The sequence below is a fragment of the Somniosus microcephalus genome, chromosome 10 (assembly GCF_052327205.1).
Source record: "Somniosus microcephalus isolate GS21.2 chromosome 10, FLI_Smic_1.0, whole genome shotgun sequence".
NCBI classification, from domain to species: Eukaryota; Metazoa; Chordata; class Chondrichthyes; order Squaliformes; family Somniosidae; genus Somniosus; species Somniosus microcephalus.
The window spans coordinates 5,443,294-5,465,917 of record NC_140996.1 but is presented as its reverse complement, the minus strand read 5'-3'; the positions used below and the strand labels follow the sequence as shown (position 1 = coordinate 5,465,917).

At 55.4% G+C, this 22,624-nt stretch overlaps 1 protein-coding gene across 1 annotated transcript in view; it reads left to right on the top strand.

The window, feature by feature from the left end:
* The window catches only part of LOC147111400 (growth arrest-specific protein 6-like), a 73,768-nt gene that overhangs the window by 39,374 nt on the left and 11,770 nt on the right, over positions 1-22,624 (top strand). Inside the window, exons 8-11 of the mRNA XM_085998361.1 lie at positions 7,844-7,965; positions 8,885-9,003; positions 17,828-18,023; positions 20,919-21,080. Coding sequence (XP_085854487.1) covers positions 7,844-7,965; positions 8,885-9,003; positions 17,828-18,023; positions 20,919-21,080 — 599 coding nt within the window. The remainder of the gene's footprint in view (positions 1-7,843; positions 7,966-8,884; positions 9,004-17,827; positions 18,024-20,918; positions 21,081-22,624) is intronic.

Genomic DNA, 22,624 nt, shown 5'->3' with positions numbered 1-22,624 from the left:
AGCTAGTGGTCCCCTCCAATAAATTACCAAGTGTAACCCAAGGCAGAGACTCCGGAGGCATACTGATCTGGTTTAAAACAGAACTTAAGAATTACATCAAATTTATAAAAAAGGGCGAAAACCATATGTGGCTCAAACTTGAGAGGGAGATTATCTCAAACACCCAAGATGTTTACATTTGCGCACTTTATATCCCTCCAATCGATTCCCCGTACTACAAAGAGGACACCTTCTCCAACATGGAGGGGGAAATTATCCAATACCAGGCCCAGGGGAACGTGTTGATCTGTGGGGACCTCAATTCAAGAACGGGCGAAGAACCAGACTTCACCAATAATCAGGGAAACAATTACGTATTCGGGAATAACCACTTTGACATCCCTTCCCTTCCATACAGGCATAACTGCGACAAGCAGTCAAATACCAACGGTAAACAGCTACTACAGCTCTGTCGAAACCTGGGTCTGTACATTGTCAATGGTAGGTTCATAGGAGACCTCCTAGGAAGATCGACCTACTGCTCACCTCTTGGCTGCAGCACAGTAGACTATATGATTACAGACTTGGACCCATCCTCTTTCAGAGCATTCACAGTCAAACCACAAACAACACTGTCAGATCACAGTCAAATTACTATGTTTCTCAAAAAGACAGAAACAAACAACATAGAAACACAACCCAGTAAACTGTACAACACCAAAAAATCGTACAGATGGGCCAAAAACGACACGGAAAAATACCAGAAAACAATTAGCAATGCATCAACTCAAGCTCTCTTAGACACCTTTCTGGATAACATATACACTCACAATAAAGAAGGCGTAAACCGGGCAGTTAGTAAACTAAACAATATTTTTGATAATTTGGCAACAAATGCAAACTTGAAAGCTCGCAAGAACAAACCCAAAACAAAAAACTATGAAAAATGGTTTGACCATGATTGCCATAACATGAGGAAAAAACTTAGAAAACTATCAAACCAAAAACACAGACATCCAGAAAACGAGGAATTACGCCTTACTTATTGTCAGACGCTAACACAATACAGAAACACACTCAGGACCAAAAAAGAGCAATTTATTAAGAATACACTCAGCTCCATGGAGGAATCCATTGAGTCGAATTGTTTCTGGGACAACTTGAAAACACTACACAAAAAACAACACGACGATTTGTCCATTCAAAATGGGGACACATGGGTAAACCACTTTGAAAAATTATACCAGAAAAACACACTAAGACCAGAGCAACACCAAATACGCAAAAAACTTGAAAAGCTTGAAATGGCCATAAAAGATAACCAAAACCCGCTAGACGCCATAATAACAGAAAAAGAACTTCTTGAAAAACTCAAGGACCTGCGACCAGGAAAAGCTTGCGGGACAGACGGCATACTAAACGAGATGATTAAACACGCAGACGACAAACTGAAACTGGCTATCCTAAAACTCTTCAACTTGGTTCTGAGTGTCGGTTATTTCCCTGACATCTGGAACAAAGGACTCATAACACCCATATACAAAAGTGGGGACAAAATCGACCCAAACAACTATCGAGGCATCTGTGTAAACAGTAACCTGGGGAAGGTATTCTGTAGCATCATAAACAAAAGACTTATAAACTTCCTTGAAGAGCACAATGTCTTGAGTAAAAGCCAAATTGGATTCCTGCCAAACTATAGAACATCCGATCATATCTTCACCCTACAGACCCTAATTGACAAACACGTTCACCATAACAAAAGCAAAATCTACGCATGCTTTGTAGATTTCCAGAAGGCTTTCGACTCCATCTGGCATGACGGTTTATTCCTGAAACTTATCGAAAGCGGGGTAGGAGGTAAAACATATGATGTAATTAAATCAATGTATACAAACAATAAATGTGCAGTTAAAATTGGAGACAAACAAACAAAATACTTCCCACAGGGGCGGGGGGTGACGCAGGGCTCGCCAATCTCACCGACACTCTTTAATATTTACATAAATGGATTGGCAAAACTACTTGAACAATCTACAGCACCCGGCCTCACCCTATATGAATCCAAGGTTAAATTCCTCCTCTATGCCGACGACCTGGTTCTGCTGTCACCAACTAAGGAGGGTCTACAGCAGAACCTGGACCTGCTGGAGTCGTACTGCCAGACTTGGGCCCTGACAATAAATCCCCAAAAAACCAAAGTCCTTGTGTTCCAGCAAAGATCCAAACAACATGGACCCACAATAAATTTCACAGTAGGAACAACCAAAATTGAACAAACCACTCACTACACATACTTGGGCTTAAAAATCAGTTCTACGGGAAACTTCAAACTGGCTGTGAATGAACTGAAAGAGAAAGCAAGAAGGGCTTTCTATGCCATCAAAAAATCAATCCAAATAGAAATCCCAATTAGCATTTGGCTCAAAATTTTCAAATCAGTAATTGAACCAATTGCACTCTATGGCAGTGAGGTCTGGGGACCACTAACACAACAAGATTTTGCAAAATGGGACAAACACCCAATTGAGATCCTACATGCGGAATTCTGTAAAAGTATCCTCCGGACTCAAAGGAAAACAGTAAACAACGCATGCAGGGCGGAACTAGGCCAATACCCATTAATAATCACTATCCAAAAAAGAGCCACCAAATTTTGGAATCACCTACAAATGAGCAACCCCCAATGCTATCACTACGACGCCCTGAAATGCCAAGAGCTGACCATAAAGAAGAATACCCTCAGTCAACTAGTCCTGGGACTCAATAAAGTAACTAATAACAATACTAACAATAACCACCCCCAGGACAGTGACAGGGTAACACAAAGAATTCGACCCAACACAATCGTCGCTAAGCAAAAGGAAAAATATCTGTCATATTGGGCAGAAACAACAAAAACCCAAAGCAAACTCAATTGCTACTTGGCCCTAAACAGACAATACAACATAGCTGATTACCTGACCATGGTAAAGGATAACAAACTGAGAAGAACCTTGACAAGGTACAGACTTAGCGAACATAGCCTAGCGATCGAAAAAGGCAGACACAGGCAGACCAGGCTGCCAAGAGAAGATAGGATATGCTCTCACTGCAGTCAGGGAGTAATTGAGACAGAGATGCACTTCCTCACAGCCTGTGGAAAATATCAGGGCATCAGAGAGAATTTCTATCAAAAATTCTCACAAATATGCCCTGAATTCAGAAATCTGACTGACAACCAAAAACTCCCATTCCTACTGGGGGAGGAGAGAAGCTGTGTAACACTGGCGGCACACTATGTTACAGCTTGCCATGAACAGAGGGACAACCAGTAAACTAAGACAAGAGTATATATAAACAAGGCGAAAATATATTTATAAACTCAGGGATATACCTATTTATACACTGTATGAATGGAACCGCGTTTATGTGTTCAACCATAAATGTATTTTGATGCTTTGGCAACATAAGATGTACCTTATCATGCCAATAAAGCGATTTGTATTGTATTGTATTGTATTGTATTGAGAGAGAGGGGTTAGAGGGACCTCCCCAGATACAGGAGTGAGAGAGAGGGGTTGGAGGGATCCCCAGATACAGGAGTGAGAGAGAGGGGTTAGAGGGACCTCCCCAGATACAGGAGTGAGAGAGAGGGGTTAGAGGGATCCCCAGATACAGGAGTGAGAGAGAGGGGTTAGAGGGATCCCCAGATATAGGAGTGAGAGAGAGGGGTTAGAGGGATCCCCAGATATAGGAGAGAGAGAGAGGGGTTAGAAGGATCCCCAGATATAGGAGTGAGAGAGGGGTTGGAGGGATCCCCAGATACAGGAGTGAGAGAGGGGTTAGAGGGATCCCCAGATACAGGAGTGAGAGAGAGGGGTTAGAGGGATCCCCAGATATAGGAGTGAGAGAGGGGTTAGAGGGATCCCCAGATATAGGAGTGAGAGAGAGGGGTTAGAGGGACCTCCCCAGATACAGGAGTGAGAGAGAGGGGTTAGAGGGATCCCCAGATACAGGAGTGAGAGAGAGGGGTTAGAGGGACCTCCCCAGATATAGGAGTGTGAGAGAGGGTTTAGAGGGATCCCCAGATACAGGAGTGAGAGAGAGGGGTTAGAGGGACCTCCCCAGATACAGGAGTGTGAGAGAGGGGTTAGAGGGATCCCCAGATACAGGAGTGAGAGAGAGGGGTTAGAGGGACCCCCAGATACAGGAGTGAGAGAGAGAGAGGGGTTAGAGGGATCCTCAGATACAGGAGTGAGAGAGAGGGGTTAGAGGGATCCCCAGATATAGGAGTGAGAGAGAGGGGTTAGAGGGATCCTCAGATATAGGAGTGAGAGAGAGGGGTTAGAGGGACCTCCCCAGATACAGGAGAGAGAGAGAGGGGTTAGAGGGACTTCCCCAGATACAGGAGTGAGAGAGAGGGGTTAGAGGGATCCTCAGATATAGGAGTGAGAGAGAGGGGTTAGAGGGATCCTCAGATATAGGAGTGAGAGAGAGGGGTTAGAGGGACCTCCCCAGATATAGGAGTGAGAGAGAGAGAGGGGTTAGAGGGATCCCCAGATACAGGAGTGTGAGAGAGGGGTTAGCGGGACCTCCCCAGATACAGGAGTGAGAGAGAGGGGTTGAGAGGTTGAGGGGTTACAGACGGTGCTAAGTGATCGCACAACAAAGGGATTGGGGGAAAATGCTCCACTGGCTGGAGTCATACCTAGCATAAAGGAAGATTTTTGTGGTTGTTGGAGACCAATCATCTCATACCCAGGACATCTCTGCAGGAGTTCCTCGGGGCAGTGTCCTAGGCCCAACCATCTTCAACTGCTTCATCAACGACCTTCCCTCCATCATAAGCACTCTTGTCTTTGAGTAAAGGGTTGTGAGTTCCGGCCCCACCCCAGAGACTGGAGCACAGAAACAATACTGACCCTGCCAGGGCAGTACTGAGGGAGCGCCACACTGTCGGAGGGGCAGTACTGAGGGAGCGCCGCACTGTCGGAGAGGCAGTACTGAGGGAGCGCCGCACTGTCGGAGGGGCAGTACTGAGGGAGCGCCGCACTGTCGGAGGGGCAGTACTGAGGGAGCGCCGCACTGTCGGAGGGGCAGTACTGAGGGAGCGCCGCACTGTCGGAGAGGCAGTACTGAGGGAGCGCCGCACTGTCGGAGGGGCAGTACTGAGGGAGCGCCGCACTGTCGGCGGGGCAGTACTGAGGGAGCGCCGCACTGTCGGAGGGGCAGTACTGAGGGAGTGCTGCACTGTCGGAGGGGCAGTACTGAGGGAGCGTCGCACTGTCGGAGGGGCAGTACTGAGGGAGCGCCGCACTGTCGGAGGGGCAGTACTGAGGGAGCGCCGCACTGTCGGAGGGGCAGTACTGAGGGAGCGCCGCACTGTCGGAGGGGCGGTACTGACGGAGCGCCGCACTGTCGGAGGGGCAGTACTGAGGGAGCGCCGCACTGTCGGAGGGGCAGTACTGAGGGAGTGCCGCACTGTCGGAGGGGCAGTACTGAGGGAGTACCACACTGTCGGAGGGGCAGTACTGAGGGAGCGCCGCACTGTCGGAGGGGCAGTACTGAGGGAGTGCCGCACTGTCGGAGGGGCAGTACTGAGGGAGCGCCGCACTGTCGGAGGGGCAGTACTGAGGGAGTGTTGCACTGTCGGAGGGGCAGTACTGAGGGAGTGCCGCACTGTCAGAGGGGCCGTACTGAGGGAGTGTTGCACTGTCGGAGGGGCAGTACTGAGGGAGCGCTGCACTGTCGGAGGGGCAGTACTGAGGGAGCGCCGCACTGTCGGAGGGGCGGTACTGACGGAGCGCCGCACTGTCGGAGGGGCAGTACTGAGGGAGTGCCGCACTGTCGGAGGGGCAGGACTGAGGGAGTACCGCACTGTCGGAGGGGCAGTACTGAGGGAGCGCCGCACTGTCGGAGGGGCAGTACTGAGGGAGTGCCGCACTGTCGGAGGGGCAGTACTGAGGGAGCACCGCACTGTCGGAGGGGCAGTACTGAGGGAGTGTTGCACTGTCGGAGGGGCAGTACTGAGGGAGTGCTGCACTGTCAGAGGGGCCGTACTGAGGGAGTGTTGCACTGTCGGAGGGGCAGTACTGAGGGAGCGCTGCACTGTCGGAGGGGCAGTACTGAGGGAGTGCTGCACTGTCGGAGGGGCAGTACTGAGGGAGCGCTGCAATGTTGGCGGGGCTGTACTGAGGGAGTGCTGCACTGTCAGAGGATCAGTACTGAGGGAGTGCTGCACTGTCAGAGGATCAGTACTGAGGGAGTGCTGCACTGTCGGAGGAGCAGTACTGAAGGATCGCTGCACTGTCGGAGGGGCAGTACTGAGGGAGCGCTGCAATGTTGGAGGGGCTATACTGAGGGAGTGCTGCACTGTCAGAGGATCAGTACTGAGGGAGCGCTGCACTGTCGGAGGAGCAGTACTGAAGGATCGCTGCACTGTCGGAGGGGCAGTACAGAGGGAGCGCTGCACTGTCGGAGGGGCAGTACTGAGGGAGTGCCGCACTGTCGGAGGGGCAGTACTGAGGGAGCACCGCACTGTCGGAGGGGCAGTACTGAGGGAGTGTTGCACTGTCGGAGGGGCAGTACTGAGGGAGTGCTGCACTGTCAGAGGGGCCGTACTGAGGGAGTGTTGCACTGTCGGAGGGGCAGTACTGAGGGAGCGCTGCACTGTCGGAGGGGCAGTACTGAGAGAGTGCTGCACTGTCGGAGGGGCAGTACTGAGGGAGTGCTGCACTGTCGGAGGGGCAGTACTGAGGGAGCGCTGCACTGTCGGAGGGGCAGTACTGAGAGAGTGCTGCACTGTCGGAGGGGCAGTACTGAGGGAGTGCTGCACTGTCGGAGGGGCAGTACTGAGGGAGCGCTGCAATGTTGGCGGGGCTGTACTGAGGGAGTGCTGCACTGTCAGAGGATCAGTACTGAGGGAGTGCTGCACTGTCAGAGGATCAGTACTGAGGGAGTGCTGCACTGTCGGAGGAGCAGTACTGAAGGATCGCTGCACTGTCGGAGGGGGCGGTACTGAGGGAGCGCTGCAATGTTGGAGGGGCTATACTGAGGGAGTGCTGCACTGTCAGAGGATCAGTACTGAGGGAGCGCTGCACTGTCGGAGGAGCAGTACTGAAGGATCGCTGCACTGTCGGAGGGGCAGTACAGAGGGAGCGCTGCACTGTCAGAGGGGCAGTACTGAGGGAGCGCTGCACTGTCGGAGGGGCAGTACTGAGGGGAGCGCTGCACTGTCGGAGGTGCAGTGCTGAGGGATCGCTGCACTGTCGGAGGGGCAGTACTGAGGGAGTGCTGCACTGTCAGAGGGTCAGTACTGAGGGAGTGCTGCACTGTCAGAGGACCAGTACTGAGGGAGCGCTGCACTGTTGGATGAGCAGTACTGAAGGATCGCCACACTGTCAGAGGGGCAGTACTGAGGGAGCGCTGCACTGTCGGAGGGACAGTACTGAGGGAGCGCTGCACTGTCGGAGGTGCCGTCTTTCGGATAAGACGTTAAGCTGAGGCCCCGTCTGCGCTCTCAGGTGGATGTAAAAGATCCAACGGCACTATTTTGAAGAAGAGCAGGTGAGTTCTCCCTGATGTCCTGGGGCCAATGTTTATCCCTCAATCAACATCACTAAAATGGATTATCTGGTCATTATCACATTGCTCATTGTGGGATCTTGCTGTGTTACAATCGGCGGCCGTGTTTCCCACATTACAACAGTGACTACACTCTAAAAGTACTTCATTGGCTGTGAAGCACTTTGGGACGTCCGGTGGTCGTGAAAGGCGCTATAGAAATGCAAGTCTTTCTTTTAAATTTAAAAGACGCTAGGCTGATTGTGGGTATTTTTAAATTTTGTGACCTTTCTTAAATAACATTAAATCTGTCGCTCAGATGTAGATGAATGTGAAGAGAGTATCTGTGCGGAAGGATGTGTGAACACTCCTGGCCACTACACCTGCTACTGTGATGGAAAGAGAGAGTTAAAGCTGGCGGCAGACTTACTGAATTGTACGGTAAGGTCCTTGCACCTGTGTTTGCTTTCTGTCTCCTTGAGGGCAGTAAAGGTGAATGGGACCATCTGATGCCATGATTTGTGGTCGATATTTAATCAGTGTATTTTAGCAATCTTCAGCTCCATTTGCGATTCCTCAGAGAATGAATCATGTTGCGCCCGCATACAGCAAGACATGGACAGCGTTCAGGCTTGGGCTGATAAGTGGTCGGTAACATTCGCGCCGCACAAGTGCCAGGCAATGACTATCTCCAACAAGAGAGAGTCAAACCACCTCCCCTTGATATTCAACAGCATTACCGTCACAGATTCCCCCGCCATCAACATCCTGGGGGTCACCATTGATCAGAAACGGAACTGGATCATCCACCTAAATACTGTGGTTACAAGAGCAGGTCAGAGTCTGGGTATTCTGCGGCGAGTGTCTCACCTCCTGACTCCCCAAAGCCTTTCCACCATCTACAAGGCACAAGTCAGGAGTGTGATGGAATACTCTCCACTTGCCTGGATGAGTGCAGCTCCAACAACACTCAAGAAGCTCGACAGCACGGCAGCATAGTTTGGACAGCCAGACGGGTGCGTGGGTTGGGGGGGAGGGGTCACGGGGGCGCAGTTCAGGGGTCACGGGAGCGTGGGACCATTGATATCCATGCGCCTTTGAGAGGTGACGCTCTGTGGAGGGAGAAAGATTCTTAATATTTACTCAACAGTAAGCAGCCTGTAATGGTGCAAAGAGGAGGTGGTTTGTGTCATAGGATTGAGGTTACAGGAACAACTGCAGGGAACTGTCTATCGGAACACGCAGATTCTGTGATATTTTGCCAAAATATAGATGATTTAAAATATCTGCTATTTTATAAATGTTGCTGTGAGACTTTTTCTTTAATGTAAAGCATCAACCTGCTGTCTCCGTGTTTCAGCCTATTTTGCCTTGCGTGTCACTGGACATGATGAAAAACCAAGGCTCGCTATATCTGGGAAGATTCTTCAAAGGGATTCCTGTGATGCGTTTTAACTTCAAAAGGAAACAACAAACCAGGTGAGACCTTGTTAAACTGGAGATTCTGCTGGTGGGGGGAGCCCAGAACAAGGGGGCACAGTCTTAAAGTTAGAGTCAGGCTGTTCAGGAGAGAAATCAGGAAACACTTCTTCACACAAAGGCTGGTGGAAATCTGGAACTCCCCCCCGCCCCCGCCCCCCCCCTTCAAAATAAAACTGTTGATGCTGGGAGTCAATTGGAGCTTTCAAGACTGAGATCGATAGATTTTTGTTAGGTAAGGGTAAAAAAGAAAGGCTTGCATTTTTACAGCACCTTTCACGACCACCGGACGTCTCAAAGCGCTTTACAGCCAATGAAGTACTTTTTGAAGTGTAGACACTGTTGTACTGTGGGAAACGCGGCAGCCAATTTGCGCACAGCAAGCTCCCACAAACAGCAATGTGATATTGGCCAGATAATCTGTTTTAGTGATGTTGGTTGAGGGATAAATATTGGTCAGGACACCAGGGAGAACTCCCCTGCTCTTCTTCAAAATAGTGCCAAGGGATCGTTTACATCCACCTGAGAGGGCAGACGGGGCCTCGGTTTAACATCTCATGCAAAAGACGGCACCTCCGACAGTGCGGCACTCCCTCAGTACTGCCCCTCCGACAGTGCGGCGCTCCCTCAGTACTGCCCCTCCGACAGTGCAGCGCTCCCTCAGTACTGCCCCTCCGACAGTGCAGCACTCCCTCAGTACTGCCCCTCCGACAGTGCAGCTCTCCCTCAGTACTGCTCCTCCGACAGTGCAGCACTCCCTCAGTACTGCCCCTCCGACAGTGCAGCACTCCCTCAGTACTGCCTCTCCGACAGTGCGGCGCTCCCTCGGTACTGACCCTCCGACAGTGCGGCGCTCCCTCAGTACTGCCCCTCCGACAGTGCGGCGCTCCCTCAGTACTGCCCCTCCGACAGTGCGGCGCTCCCTCAGTACTGCCCCTCCGACAGTGTTGTCTCCCTCAGTACTGCCCCTCCGACAGTGCGGCGCTCCCTCAGTACTGCCCCTCCGACAGTGCGGCGCTCCCTCAGTACTGCCCCTCCGACAGTGTGGCGCTCCCTCAGTACTGCCCCTCCGACAGTGCGGCGCTCCCTCAGTACTGCCCCTCCGACAGTGCGGCGCTCCCTCAGTACTGCCCCTCCGACAGTGAGGCGCTCCCTCAGTACTGACCCTCCGACAGTGCTGCGCTCCCTCAGTACTGCCCCTCCGACAGTGCGGCGCTCCCTCAGTACTGACCCTCCGACAGTGCGGCGCTCCCTCAGTACTGCCCCTCCGACAGTGCGGCGCTCCCTCAGTACTGCCCCTCCGACAGTGCGGCGCTCCCTCAGTACTGCCCCTCCGACAGTGCGGCGCTCCCTCAGTACTGCCCCTCCGGCAGTGCGGCGCTCCCTCAGTACTGCCCCTCCGACAGTGCGGCGCTCCCTCAGTACTGCCCCTCCGACAGTGCGGCGCTCCCTCAGTACTGCCCCTCCGACAGTGCGGCGCTCCCTCAGTACTGCCCCTCCGACAGTGCGGCGCTCCCTCAGTACTGCCCCTCCGACAGTGCGGCGCTCCCTCAGTACTGCCCCTCCGACAGTGCGGCGCTCCCTCAGTACTGCCCCTCCGACAGTGCAGCGCTCCCTCAGCACTGCACTGGAGTGTCAACATGGATTTTGGTGCTCAAGTCTCGGGAGTGGGATTTGAACCCACAACCTTCTGACTCAGAGGGGAGAGAGCGACCCACTGAACCACGGCTGACATGTAAGGTATTGAGGGATGTGGAGCAAAGGCAGGCAGATGGAGTTGAGGTGATTTAACTGAATGGCTGAAAGGCTCGAGGGGCTGAATGGCCTCCTCCTGCTCCTAACATTTCTTTGGATGGGAGAATTTTAAAGCCCTCTGCAGGCGGTGTTGCCGGAAGCTGTCAGCTCCGGCTCAGTGGGCAGGACACTCACCTCTGAGTCAGAAGGTTGTGGGTTCAAGTCTCACTCCAGAGACTCGAGCACCAGGCTGATACTCCCAGTGCAGTACTGAGGGAGCGCTGCACTGTCGGAGGTGCAGTACTGAGGGAGCGCCGCACTGTCGGAGGGTCAGTACTGAGGGAGCGCCGCACTGTCGGAGGGGCAGTACTGAGGGAGCGCCGCACTGTCGGAGGGGCAGTACTGAGGGAGCGCCGCACTGTCAGAGGGGCAGTACTGAGGGAGCGCCGCACTGTCGGAGGGGCAGTACTGAGGGAGCGCTGCACTGTCGGAGGGGCAGTACTGAGGGAGCGCCGCACTGTCGGAGGGGCAGTACTGAGGGAGCGCCGCACTGTCGGAGGGGCAGTACTGAGGGAGCGCCGCACTGTCGGAGGGGCAGTACTGAGGGAGCGCTGCACTGTCGGAGGTGCCGTCTTTCAGATGAGGCGTTAAACCGAGGCCCCGCCTGCTCTCTCAGGTGGACGTAAAAGATCCAATCGATCTTTCTTTTGCACCAAGAGTTTGTGACAGGGAAAAACAACATCGGTTGTAAAGCGCTTTGGGACATCCTGAGGCCGTGAAATCCCAGGCTCTTTCTTTCTCTACATTAGGGTGCACACCCCATCACCCCTAAATTTACCTGCATTAAGGTCGAGTGAATCTTGTTGCAATTTTGTAAGCCTGGTAGTGTGAGATTTGAACAGAACTTAAACATTTATTACAAAACACACAAATGTATGTAAATTGTTTTCTTATTCGAAATGGAAAGTCGTTGACTGAGTCTTTTGAAATAGTTATGAAACTATGTTTTTCCTCAGTTTGTTTTGAATCCCCATGCGGGACCTCACAGGGAGTGAGAATGCTGCCCTTTCACTGGGCGGAGATGGGACTGAGTCCAGGGCTCACTAATGAGATGCGGTCAAAGTATCTGACAGTTCTTGCAGAGCCTCAGCTGCCTGCGATTGGCAGTTCTGGGCCAGCTCCCAATGGGCAGGACTCCAGAGGAGTTGGCAGCAGTTTATTATTTTGTTCTTTGCAATTCATTAGTCTGCTCGAGGAATAACTCAACGCAAGATTTAAACAGAGGAACAGGAGGAGGCCATTCAGCCTCTCGAGCCTGTTCTGCCATTCAAATAGATCGTGGCTGATCTGCACCTCAATCCCATCCAGCCGCCTTTGCTCCATACCCCTCGATACTCTTACCCAACTAAATCCATCCATCTCAGTAACTCGCACCGAGTCCCGTTCACCCATCACCCCCTGTCCTAACTCGCACTGAGTCCCGTTCACCCATCACCCCCTGTCCTAACTCGCACCGAGTCCCGTTCACCCATCACCCCCTGTCCTAACTCGCACCAAGTCCCGTACACCCATCGCCCCCTGTCCTAACTCGCACCGAGTCCCGTTCACCCATCACCCCCTGTCCTAACTCGCACCGAGTCCCGTTCACCCATCGCCCCCTGTCCTAACTCGCACCGAGTCCCGTTCACCCATCACCCCCTGTCCTAACTCGCACCGAGTCCCGTTCACCCATCACCCCCTGTCCTAACTCGCACCGAGTCCCGTTCACCCATCACCCCCTGTCCTAACTTGCACCGAGTCCCGTTCACCCATCGCCCCCTGTCCTAACTCGCACCGAGTCCCATTCACCCATCACCCCCTGTCCTAACTCGCACCGAGTCCCGTTCACCCATCACCCCCTGTCCTAACTCACACCGAGTCCCGTTCACCCATCACCCCCTGTCCTAACTCACACCGAGTCCCGTTCACCCATCACCCCCTGTCCTAACTCGCACCGAGTCCCGTTCACCCATCACCCCCCTGTCCTAACTCGCACCGAGTCCCGTTCACCCATCGCCCCCTGTCCTAACTCGCACCGAGTCCCGTTCACCCATCACCCCCTGTCCTAACTCACACCGAGTCCCGTTCACCCATCACCCCCTGTCCTAACTCACACCGAGTCCCGTTCACCCATCACCCCCTGTCCTAACTCGCACCGAGTCCCGTTCACCCATCACCCCCTGTCCTAACTCGCACCGAGTCCCCTTCACCCATCACCCCCTGTCCTAACTCACACCGAGTCCCGTTCACCCATCACCCCCTGTCCTAACTCACACCGAGTCCCGTTCACCCATCACCCCCTGTCCTAACTCGCACCGAGTCCCGTTCACCCATCACCCCCCTGTCCTAACTCACACCTAGTCCCGTTCACCCATCACCCCCTGTCCTAACTCACACCGAGTCCCGTTCACCCATCACCCCCTGTCCTAACTCACACCGAGTCCCGTTCACCCATCACCCCCTGTCCTAACTCGCACCGAGTCCCGTTCACCCATCACCCCCTGTCCTAACTCACACCGAGTCCCGTTCACCCAGCTCCCCCTGTCCTAACTCACACCGAGTCCCGTTCACCCATCACCCCCTGTCCTAACTCACACCAAGTCCCGTTCACCCATCACCCCCTGTCCTAACTCGCACCCAGTCCCGTTCACCCATCACCCCCTGTCCTAACTCGCACTGAGTCCCGTTCACCCATCACCCCCTGTCCTAACTCGCACCCAGTCCCGTTCACCCATCACCCCCTGTCCTAACTCGCACCGAGTCCCGTTCACCCATCACCCCCTGTCCTAACTCACACCGAGTCCCGTTCACCCAGCTCCCCCTGTCCTAACTCACACCGAGTCCCGTTCACCCATCACCCCCTGTCCTAACTCGCACCGAGTCCCGTTCACCCATCACCCCCTGTCCTAACTCGCACCGAGTCCCGTTCACCCATCACCCCGTGTCCTAACTCACACCGAGTCCCGATCGCCCATCACCCCCTGTCCTAACTCGCACCGAGTCCCGTTCACCCATCACCCCCTGTCCTAACTCACACCGAGTCCCGTTCACCCATCACCCCCTGTCCTAACTCGCACCGAGTCCCGTTCACCCATCACCCCCTGTCCTAACTCACACCGAGTCCCGATCGCCCATCACCCCCTGTCCTAACTCGCACCGAGTCCCGTTCACCCATCACCCCCTGTCCTAACTCGCACCGAGTCCCGTTCACCCATCACCCTGTGTCCTAACTCACACCGAGTCCCGTTCACCCATCACCCCCTGTCCTAACTCGCACCGAGTCCCATTCACCCATCACCCCCTGTCCTAACTCGCACCGAGTCCCGTTCACCCATCACCCCCTGTCCTAACTCGCACCGAGTCCCGTTCACCCATCACCCCCTGTCCTAACTCACACCGAGTCCCGTTCACCCATCACCCCGTGTCCTAACTCGCACCAAGTCCCGTTCACCCATCACCCCGTGTCCTAACTCACACCGAGTCCCGTTCACCCATCACCCCCTGTCCTAACTCGCACCGAGTCCCGTTCACCCATCACCCCGTGTCCTAACTCACACCGAGTCCCGATCGCCCATCACCCCCTGTCCTAACTCGCACCGAGTCCCGTTCACCCATCACCCCCTGTCCTAACTCGCACCGAGTCCCGTTCACCCATCACCCCGTGTCCTAACTCACACCGAGTCCCGTTCACCCATCACCCCCTGTCCTAACTCGCACCCAGTCCCGTTCACCCATCACCCCCTGTCCTAACTCACACCGAGTCCCGTTCACCCATCACCCCCTGTCCTAACTCACACCAAGTCCCGTTCACCCATCACCCCCTGTCCTAACTCACACCGAGTCCCGTTCACCCATCACCCCCTGTCCTAACTCGCACCGAGTCCCATTCACCCATCACCCCGTGTCCTAACTCACACCGAGTCCCGATCGCCCATCACCCCCTGTCCTAACTCGCACCCAGTCCCGTTCACCCATCACCCCCTGTCCTAACTCGCACCGAGTCCCGTTCACCCATCACCCCCTGTCCTAACTCGCACCGAGTCCCGTTCACCCATCACCCCCTGTCCTAACTCACACCGAGTCCCGTTCACCCATCACCCCCTGTCCTAACTCGCACCGAGTCCCGATCGCCCATCACCCCGTGTCCTAACTCGCACCGAGTCCCATTCACCCATCACCCCCTGTCCTAACTCACACCGAGTCCCGTTCACCCATCACCCCCTGTCCTAACTCGCACCGAGTCCCGTTCACCCATCACCCCCTGTCCTAACTCGCACCGAGTCCCGTTCACCCATCACCCCCTGTCCTAACTCGCACCGAGTCCCGTTCACCCATCACCCCCTGTCCTAACTCACACCGAGTCCCGTTCACCCATCACCCCCTGTCCTAACTCGCACCGAGTCCCGTTCACCCATCACCCCCTGTCCTAACTCGCACTGAGTCCCGTTCACCCATCACCCCCTGTCCTAACTCACACCGAGTCCCGTTCACCCATCACCCCCTGTCCTAACTCACACCGAGTCCCGTTCACCCATCACCCCGTGTCCTAACTCACACCGAGTCCCGTTCACCCATCACCCCCTGTCCTAACTCACACCGAGTCCCGTTCACCCATCACCCCCTGTCCTAACTCACACCGAGTCCCGTTCACCCATCACCCCCTGTCCTAACTCGCACCGAGTCCCGTTCACCCATCACCCCCTGTCCTAACTCGCACTGAGTCCCGTTCACCCATCACCCCCTGTCCTAACTCGCACCGAGTCCCGTTCACCCATCACCCCCTGTCCTAACTCGCACTGAGTCCCGTTCACCCATCACCCCCTGTCCTAACTCGCACCGAGTCCCCTTCACCCATCACCCCCTGTCCTAACTCGCACCGAGTCCCGTTCACCCATCACCCCCTATCCTAACTCGCACCGAGTCCCGTTCACCCATCACCCCCTGTCCTAACTCGCACCGAGTCCCGTTCACCCATCACCCCCTGTCCTAACTCGCACCCGAGTCCCGTTCACCCATCACCCCCTGTCCTAACTCACACCGAGTCCCGTTCACCCATCACCCCCTGTCCTAACTCGCACCGAGTCCCGTTCACCCATCACCCCCTGTCCTAACTCACCCCGAGTCCCGTTCACCCATCACCCCCTGTCCTAACTCGCACCGAGTCCCGTTCACCCAGCTCCCCCTGTCCTAACTCGCACTGAGTCCCGTTCACCCATCACCCCCTGTCCTAACTCACACCGAGTCCCGTTCACCCATCACCCCCTGTCCTAACTCACACCGAGTCCCGTTCACCCATCACCCCCTGTCCTAACTCGCACCGAGGTCCGTTCACCCATCACCCCCTGTCCTAACTCGTACCGAGTCCCTTTCACCCATCACCCCCTGTCCTAACTCGCACCGAGTCCCGTTCACCCATCACCCCCTGTCCTAACTCACGCCAAGTCCCGTTCACCCATCACCCCCTGTCCTAACTCGCACCAAGTCCCGTTCACCCATCACCCCCTGTCCTAACTCGCACCGAGTCCCGTTCACCCATCACCCCGTGTCTTAACTCGCACCGAGTCCCGTTCACCCATCACCCCCTGTCCTAACTCACACCGAGTCCCGTTCACCCATCACCCCCTGTCCTAACTCACACCAAGTCCCGTTCACCCATCACCCCCTGTCCTAACTCACACCGAGTCCCGTTCACCCAGCTCCCCCTGTCCTAACTCGCACCGAGTCCCGTTCACCCATCACCCCCTGTCCTAACTCGCACCGAGTCCCGTTCACCCATCACCCCCTGTCCTAACTCGTACCGAGTCCCTTTCACCCATCACCCCCTGTCCTAACTCACCCCGAGTCCCGTTCACCCATCACCCCCTGTCCTAACTCACGCCAAGTCCCGTTCACCCATCACCCCCTGTCCTAACTCGCACCCAGTCCCATTCACCCATCACCCCCTGTCCTAACTCGCACCGAGTCCCGTTCACCCATCACCCCGTGTCTTAACTCGCACCGAGTCCCGTTCACCCATCACCCCCTGTCCTAACTCACACCGAGTCCCGTTCACCCATCACCCCCTGTCCTAACTCACGCCAAGTCCCGTTCACCTCTCACCCCCCGTGCTCGCTGACCTACATTGGTTCCCGCTCCGAAAACGCCTCGATTTATAAAATGTTCATCCTTGTTTTCAAATCCCTCCATGGCCTCGCCCCCTCCCTATCTCTGTAACTTTCTCCAGCCCTACAACCCTCCGAGATCTCTGCGCTCCTCCAATTCTGGCCTCTTGTGCATATCGCTCCACCATTGGTGGCCGTGCCTTCAGCCGGCTGGGCCCTAAGCTCTGGAATTCCCTCCCTAAACCTCTCCGCCTCTCTCTCCTCCTTTAAGATGATCCTGAAAACCTCCCTCTTTGGCCATACTTTTGGTCACCCGTCCTAATGTTTCGAAAATAAAAACAGAAAATGCTGGAGATACTCAGCAGGTCAGGCAGCATCTGTGAAGAGAGATTTTTCCAGTTCTGACGAAAGCTCATCGACCTGAAACGTTAACTCTGTTTCTCTCTCCACAGATGCTGCCTGACCTGCTGAGTATTTCCAGCATTTTCTGTTTTTATTTCAGATTTCCAGCATCTGCAGTATTTTCTTTCTGCCCTAATATTGCCGCAAATGGCTCGGTAAATTTCTGACTGATAATCGCTCCTGTGAAGCATCTTGGGCCATTTTACTAAGTTAAAGGCGCTACATAAATACAAATTGCTGTTTATTAGTTATAACAATATTGGAGATGGGAAAAAGGCCGTGTGACCGACAGTCACGACTCATGCGATTGCGTAAGGAAGCGGCTGTTCACTTTCTGATGGGCGATGGGAAGGTGGGGCAGGGTGAGGACGGACATGTCGGGCGACCAATGGCGGGAGTGTGGGGGCGGGAGATCATGTGACGAAACCGCCAGGAGTCCGTCCAACCAGAGTTGGCGTTGCTGACTCTAGTGTAATGGGACAGTGTTCCGTAGCAGTCTGTGCAATCAGAAGACTCGTGGAATGATCGCTTGGGTTTTTAATGGGCAGGTTTTCAGTGGAATTTGACTTTCGAACGTTTGACACTGAGGGCACAATATTCCAAGCCGGACACCAGCAAAACAACACCTGGATCATGCTCGCTCTGCACAATGGGAAGCTTCAGGTCCAGTACAGCAATGCCAATGAAGTCACATCAGGAGTTACCACTGGAGGTCCATTCCTAAACGACGGCCAGTGGCACACAGTAAGTTCCTAACCCGTTACCATTTGCTTTCCTCCTTTTAAGCAGTGCCAGGCCGCAATAATATTTTTGTGTTCAATTATTGGGTGTCAGCTGTGGCTCAGTGGGCAGCACTCTCGCCTCTGAGTCAGAAGGTTGAGGGTTCACTGTCTCACTCCAGAGACTTGAGCACAGAATCCAGGCTGACACTCCAGTGCAGTACTGAGGGAGCGCTGCACTGTCGGAGGGGCAGTACTGAGGGAGCGCTGCACTGTCGGAGGGGCAGTACTGAGGGAGCGCTGCACTGTCGGAGGGGCAGTACTGAGGGAGCGCTGCACTGTCGGAGGGGCAGTACTGAGGGAGCGCCGCACTGTCGGAGGGGCAGTACTGAGGGAGCGCTGCACTGTCGGAGGGGCAGTACTGAGGGAGCGCCGCACTGTCGGAGGGGCAGTATTGAGGGAGTGCCGCACTTTCGGAGGGGCAGTACTGAGGGAGCGCCGCACTGTCGGAGGGGCAGTACTGAGGGAGCGCTGCACTGTCGGAGGGGCAGTACTGAGGGAGCGCTGCACTGTCGGAGGGGCAGTACTGAGGGAGCGCTGCACTGTCGGAGGGGCAGTACTGAGGGAGCGCCGCACTGTCGGAGGGTCAGTACTGAGGGAGCGCTGCACTGTCGGAGGGGCAGTACTGAGGGAGCGCTGCACTGTCGGAGGGGCAGTACTGAGGGAGCGCTGCACTGTCGGAGGGGCAGTACTGAGGGAGCGCTGCACTGTCGGAGGGGCAGTACTGAGGGAGCGCTGCACTGTCGGAGGGGCAGTACTGAGGGAGCGCTGCACTGTCGGAGGGGCAGTATTGAGGGAGTGCCGCACTTTCGGAGGGGCAGTACTGAGGGAGCGCCGCACTGTCGGAGGGTCAGTACTGAGGGAGCGCCGCAATGTCGGAGGGGCAGTACTGAGGGAGCGCCGCACTGTCGGAGGGTCAGTACTGAGGGAGCGCCGCAATGTCGGAGGGGCAGTACTGAGGGAGCGCCACACATTCGGAGGGGCAGTACTGAGGGAGCGCTGCACTGTCGGAGGGGCAGTACTGAGGGAGCGCCGCACTGTCGGAGGGGCAGTACTGAGGGAGTGCTGCACCGTCGGAGGTGCCGTCTTTTGGATGAGATTTTAAACTGAGGCCACGTCTGCTCTCTCAGGTGGAAATAAAAGATCCCATGGCGCTATTTCGAAGAAGACCAGGGGAGTTCTCTCCGGTGTCCTGGACAATATTTATCCCTCAACCAGCATCACTAAAACAGATTATCTGGTCATTATCACATTGCTGTTCATGGGATCTTGCTTTGTGCAAATTGTTGCGCGGGCTGTGTCCGTGTTGCGCGGGCTGTGTCCGTGTTGCGTGGGCTGTGTTGCACGGGATGTGTCCATGTTGTGTAGGCTGTGTCCGTGTTGTGTGGGCTGTGTCTGTGTTGTGTGGGCTGTGTCCGTGTTGCGCGGGCTGTGTCCGTGTTGCGCGGGCTGTGTCCGTGTTGCGCGGGCTGTGTCCGTGTTGCGCGGGCTGTGTCCGTGTTGCGCGGGCTGTGTCCGTGTTGCGCGGGCTGTGTCCGTGTTGAGCGGGCTGTGTCCGTGTTGCGCGGGTTGTGTCCATGTTGAGCGGGCTGTGTCCGTGTTGCGCGGGCTGTGTCCGTGTTGCGTGGGCGGTGTCCGTGTTGCGCGGGCTGTGTCCGTGTTGCGCGGGCTGTGTCCGTGTTGAGCGGGCTGTGTCCGTGTTGTGCGGGCTGTGTCCGTGTTGCGCGGGCTGTGTCCGTGTTGCGCGGGCTGTGTCCGTGTTGCGCGGGCTGTGCGTGTTGCGCAGGCTGTGTTGAGCGGGCTGTGTCCGTGTTGAGCGGGCTGTGTCCGTGTTGAGCGGGCTGTGTCCGTGTTGCGCGGGCTGTGTCCGTGTTGAGCGGGCTGTGTCCGTGTTGCGCGGGCTGTGTCCGTGTTGCGCGGGCTGTGTCCGTGTTGCGCGGGCTGTGTCCGTGTTGAGCGGGCTGTGTCCGTGTTGCGCGGGTTGTGTCCGTGTTGAGCGGGCTGTGTCCGTGTTGCGCGGGCTGTGTCCGTGTTGCGTGGGCGGTGTCCGTGTTGCGCGGGCTGTGTCCGTGTTGCGCGGGCTGTGTCCGTGTTGAGCGGGCTGTGTCCGTGTTGCGCGGGCTGTGTCCGTGTTGCGCGGGCTGTGCGTGTTGCGCAGGCTGTGTTGAGCGGGCTGTGTCCGTGTTGAGCGGGCTGTGTCCGTGTTGAGCGGGCTGTGTCCGTGTTGAGCGGGCTGTGTCCGTGTTGCGCGGGCTGTGTCCGTGTTGCGCGGGCTGTGTCCGTGTTGAGCGGGCTGTGTCCGTGTTGCGCGGGCTGTGTCCGTGTTGCGCGGGCTGTGTCCGTGTTGCGCGGGCTGTGTCCGTGTTGAGCGGGCTGTGTCCGTGTTGCGCGGGCTGTGTCCGTGTTGCGCGGGCTGTGTCCGTGTTGCGCGGGCTGTGTCCGTGTTGAGCGGGCTGTGTCCGTGTTGAGCGGGCTGTGTCCGTGTTGCGCGGGCTGTGTCCGTGTTGCGCGGGCTGTGTCCGTGTTGAGCGGGCTGTGTCCGTGTTGAGCGGGCTGTGTCCGTGTTGCGCGGGCTGTGTCCGTGTTGCGCGGGCTGTGTCCGTGTTGAGCGGGCTGTGTCCGTGTTGTGCGGGCTGTGCCCGTGTTGAGCGGGCTGTGTCCGTGTTGAGCGGGCTGTGCCCGTGTTGCGCGGGCTGTGTCCGTGTTGCGCGGGCTGTGTCCGTGTTGAGCGGGCTGTGCCCGTGTTGCGCGGGCTGTGTCCGTGTTGCGCGGGCTGTGTCCGTGTTGAGCGGGCTGTGTCCAATAGCGTACCAGGTTTCAATTTGCTGTTTCTGAAGTTGCAAAATGTTTTCTGTTTCAGATTTCTGTTGAAGAATCAAAGAACAGCTTAATCGTGAAAGTTGCACGAGAGGCGGTGATGAATATTAACATCCCCAAGGGTCTATTCCTGGAGACCATGGGATTGTTTCAGATAGACATCACTGTTGGAGGCCTCTTTAATGACAGGCAGCTTGTTAAACTGGTAACTTGCTTTTTTTATTAAACTTTCCCATCATCAGGCTGTGTTTCGGGGTCATTTTAGAGTGGGAGAGTCATATGACCTTTGTGAGGGGAATCTCCTTACCCTTGGGAAGTCATGTGACCTATGTCATGGGGAAGTTTCATGCAACCTGGGGGAGTCATGTGACCTATCTGAGGGTGTCACATGTCCTATGGGGGAGTCATGTGACCTATGGGGGGGGGAGTCACATGACTTTTGTGAGGAGAGTCACATGACCCTTGGGGAGTCACGTGACCTATGTTGTGCAGAGTGTTATGAGTCATGTGACCTATTTGAGTGTGTCACATGTCCTATGGGGGAGTCACATGTCCTATGGGGGAGTCACATGTCCTATGGGGGAGTTACATGTCCTATGGGGGAGTCACATGTCCTATGGGGGAGTCACATGTCCTATGGGGGTGTCACATGTCCTATGGGGGTGTCACATGTCCTATGGGGGAGTCACATGTCCTATGGGGGAGTCACATGTCCTATGGGGGTGTCACATGTCCTATGGGGGTGTCACATGTCCTATGGGGGAGTCACATGTCCTATGGGGGTGTCACATGTCCTATGGGGGAGTCACATGTCCTATGGGGGAGTCACATGTCCTATGGGGGAGTCACATGTCCTATGGGGGAGTCACATGTCCTATGGGGGAGTCACATGTCCTATGGGGTGTCACATGTCCTATGGGGGTGTCACATGTCCTATGGGGATGTCACATGTCCTATGGGGGTGTCACATGTCCTATGGGGGTGTCACATGTCCTATGGGGGTGTCACATGTCCTATGGGGGAGTCACATGTCCTATGGGGATGTCACATGTCCTATGGGGGTGTCACATGTCCTATGGGGGGTGTCACATGTCCTATGGGGGAGTCACATGTCCTATGGGGTGTCACATGTCCTATGGGGTGTCACATGTCCTATGGGGGAGTCACATGTCCTATGGGGGAGTCACATGTCCTATGGGGGTGTCACATGTCCTATGGGGGAGTCACATGTCCTGTGGGGGAGTCACATGTCCTATGGGGGAGTCACATGTCCTATGGGGGTGTCACATGTCCTATGGGGGTGTCACATGTCCTATGGGGGTGTCACATGTCCTATGGGGGAGTCACATGTCCTATGGGGGTGTCACATGTCCTATGGGGGAGTCACATGTCCTATGGGGGAGTCACATGTCCTATGGGGGAGTCACATGTCCTATGGGGGAGTCACATGTCCTATGGGGGAGTCACATGTCCTATGGGGTGTCACATGTCCTATGGGGGTGTCACATGTCCTATGGGGGAGTCACATGTCCTGTGGGGGAGTCACATGTCCTATGGGGGTGTCACATGTCCTATGGGGGTGTCACATGTCCTATGGGGGAGTCACATGTCCTATGGGGATGTCACATGTCCTATGGGGGTGTCACATGTCCTATGGGGGAGTCACATGTCCTATGGGGGTGTCACATGTCCTATGGGGGAGTCACATGTCCTATGGGGTGTCACATGTCCTATGGGGAGTCACATGTC